The sequence below is a fragment of the Cucurbita moschata genome, unplaced genomic scaffold, assembly GCF_002738365.1.
Source record: "Cucurbita moschata cultivar Rifu unplaced genomic scaffold, Cmos_1.0 Cmo_Scf00033, whole genome shotgun sequence".
Classification (NCBI taxonomy): Eukaryota; Viridiplantae; Streptophyta; class Magnoliopsida; order Cucurbitales; family Cucurbitaceae; genus Cucurbita; species Cucurbita moschata.
The window spans coordinates 1,580,252-1,583,259 of record NW_019268549.1 but is presented as its reverse complement, the minus strand read 5'-3'; the positions used below and the strand labels follow the sequence as shown (position 1 = coordinate 1,583,259).

Sequence of the window (3,008 nt, the reverse complement as noted above, 5' to 3'; positions counted from 1 at the left end):
GGTAAAAAAAAAAAAAAAAAAAAAAAAAAAAAAAAAAAAGACACACCATTTTTCTTCATCTTTTTTTAGTGACATATCTATTTAAAGTAAAAAAAAAACAACAGTAAAAGAATGAAATTTTACCATGATCCACCACCCAACATCCCATTCCAAAATCCACCACTTGAATTATCCCCTCCATGCCGACCTCCTCCTCTATTCTGTTCAAATTCATCACTCCCATTACTTTGCTTCAAATCTTGAATTGGAAACATAACAGCCGTCTGATCTTGATGATCTTGATGATCTTGATGATGATGATGATTCCCATACCCACCGCCACTCTCAAACCCATCCAGGGAAAAACTTAAGCTTGATGGTTTCAGCTCATTAAATCCAAACCCACCAGCGCCATTGAAGACTCCGGCCGCCGCAGCCGGCGGCGGCGGCGGCGCCATGAAAGAACCGAAAAGGTGAGAAGAAGAAGTAGTAGAAGAAGAAGAAGAAATAGGGTTATTATTATTTGGAGGGAAGATTGCAAGATTGAGATCCTGATGAGCATGGTGGATCATTTTAGGGTTTTGATCAGAGCCGTTGATCTTCTTATCAACTGGTGCTGAAAGTGAAGATCTTTTGTTCTTCCTTGAGCCGCCACCCACTGGAACATTCCTTAAAGAGCCACCTTCCGTCCAATACCTCCGACAAGACTTACAAAAATACCTCGGCTGAGACAGGCTGTAATTGTTGTAGTAACAGAATTTTGTGTTGGTCGAATTACACCTTGGACAGTTCAAAGCTTGCTCCTTTTGAGGCCTTGCCTTTCTCTCCAACAAATTACCATTATTGTTATTATTATTAATATTAATATTAACATTATTAATATTAATATTACCAGCCTTTGAAGAACTCGACGACTCACCTCCTTCCATTTGTTTAACAACCACTCCACCACCTGCAAACTGATAACCAAATCCACAAAAATCAATCATTTCATCATCAAATTCATGCGTTTTTTTTACCCTAATCATCAAAAAAGACTCCATTTCTCAAACCCAGATCAAAAAAAGTGTTTCTCCGACGACCCATCTGATAATTAGAGAAAAAAATTATCTTTTTTCGATGACCCATCAAAGAACTAGAGAAAAAAAGTGTTTTTTCGACGACCCATCTGAAAATTAGAGAAAAAAAAGTGTTTTTTCGATGACCCATATGAAAATTAGAGAAAAAAACATGTTTTTTGGATGAGCCATTAGAGAATTTAGAGGAGCTGATGTAAAGGAAAAGGGAAAGAGAAGCCATGAAATGAAAAGTTAAAAAGCTTAGAAGTAGAGAGGTTAAGAGAGAGAAAGAGGAGGAGGAGGAGGAGAGAGAGAGATTACCTGTGGCCAAGGAGGAGTATCCATGGGGATTAAGAAGAGGAAGAGAGAAAAGGGGAAAAGGAAAAGGAAGTGATGAAAAAGGGAAGAAAAGGAGAGAAGAAAAAAGAAGAAATGAAGAAGAAAATGGTGTGTAAAAGCAAACATGGGATTGGGATCCATTCATATCCATCACTCTTATTTGTCGGCCAACTCACTCTCATTTCAGGGTGTTTTCGTCCTTTCACCCTCTCCAATCCTTTTGCTTTATTATCATTATTATTATTATTAAACTAAACTAATCCATGTTTTGGTTCAATCTTGTTCTTCACAGTGCTCACACTGTGGCCACCCCAATTTTCTACGACCATTCATCATGCCAACAACTGCCAATGTTCCCATACCCCATTTCAACGTTAAATTTCTATAATCTTTCTTTAAATCACTATTTTACTTCTTTTTTTTTTTAATTAATTTTATAAGTATCGACCGAATTTTGATCCGTTGCCCGCTTTTTAAAAGCGTTTTTTTCAAAATTCAAGCTAAATTTTTAAAACTAAAGTATAGACTATGTTCGATGACAATTTGCTTTTTTACTTTTTTTTTTCTTTTATAAAAATAAACTTTAGAGTTCTATTAAACACAAGTGTGACAATCGAGTAAATGAGATATACATAAACGAATCGATACCATATATGAATGAGAGTGATCCTTAAGGATATGATACTAAGAAAGCATGGAACTTCAAAATTAAGTGTGCTTAACCTAAAGTGATTTATGTATTAGGGGAACTCCTAGGAAGCATGTGAGGATAAAACATAATGAAGGATCCATGTTGAGTAATAAGTAGGTAACGTGGTCATGTCGTAGGTGATGCACAAGAATTGATGGTCCTTAAACTGTTGAATCTGAATTTCAAATCCTCGTTTAAATCCTATACACGGGGCGTTACAAATGGCATCAGAATGGAACATTTTCCAGTTGGATGTAGTTAAAGGATAAACTAAGATGGATGTAACAGCTCGAAGCCCAACATTAGCAGATATTGTCCTCTTTGGAACTTTCGAGTTTTCCCTCAAAGTTATTAAAATGCGTCTGTTAGGGAGAGGTTTCCATACTCTTACATTGGGTGCTTCGTTCTCCTCCCCAACTGATGTAGGATCTCACAGCTGAAATATCTTATTTGATTACGAATATTTCGATCAAAACAACATAAAGAGAAGATATATTTGAATGTGAGGTTGTTTCACCAGCTTGGCTTAGGGCTATCTTCTAAGTTTCCACTTTTGAAAGGATGAATTTATTAAATTTCCTTGGTTGGAGAGACATAGAGGAAAGTTGGTAGAAGGTAGGTTGGTATTAAAAGAATAAGGCCATTATGCTATGTGTAATGGCCAATATGAATAATATATCATATGCTCACTCTAATTAAGCTTTCTTAATCACTAATTAACTTATTTTAATCTATCAAAAACAAAAACATCTTTGTTTCAAATCCAAAATCTAGCTCACCATAATATTCTTTGCCGAAAGATTTGATACATTTGAGCTAAGCTAATAAATATCTCTCAATGATCGACGACGTTGTTTCGTAACTGATATATATATATATATATATATATATTAAAGTTGTAGCCATTGAGATCGTACGTCAAATTGATAAATTAAAAAAAA

At 35.3% G+C, this 3,008-nt stretch overlaps 1 protein-coding gene across 1 annotated transcript; it reads right to left on the bottom strand.

The window, feature by feature from the left end:
* Nucleotides 1-41: 41 nt before the first annotated feature.
* Nucleotides 42-1,460, bottom strand: LOC111430405 (dof zinc finger protein DOF4.6-like). Its single transcript, XM_023066630.1, has 2 exons — nt 1,359-1,460; nt 42-938 (listed from the first exon to the last, which is right to left on the bottom strand). The coding sequence occupies exons 1-2, from the start codon at nt 1,380-1,382 to the stop codon at nt 120-122; spliced, it is 843 nt and encodes a 280-aa protein (XP_022922398.1). The 5' UTR covers nt 1,383-1,460; the 3' UTR covers nt 42-119.
* Nucleotides 1,461-3,008: the final 1,548 nt, after the last annotated feature.

What these genes read in the sequence shown, in the direction of transcription:
- LOC111430405 (XM_023066630.1), bottom strand. Translation starts at nt 1,382, where the DNA reads ATGGATACTCCTCCTTGGCCACAG. An exon ending in ATACTCCTCCTTGGCCACAG is followed by an intron (nt 939 to 1,358) that starts GTAATCTCTCTC and finishes TTTGGTTATCAG; the next exon opens with TTTGCAGGTGGTGGAGTGGT.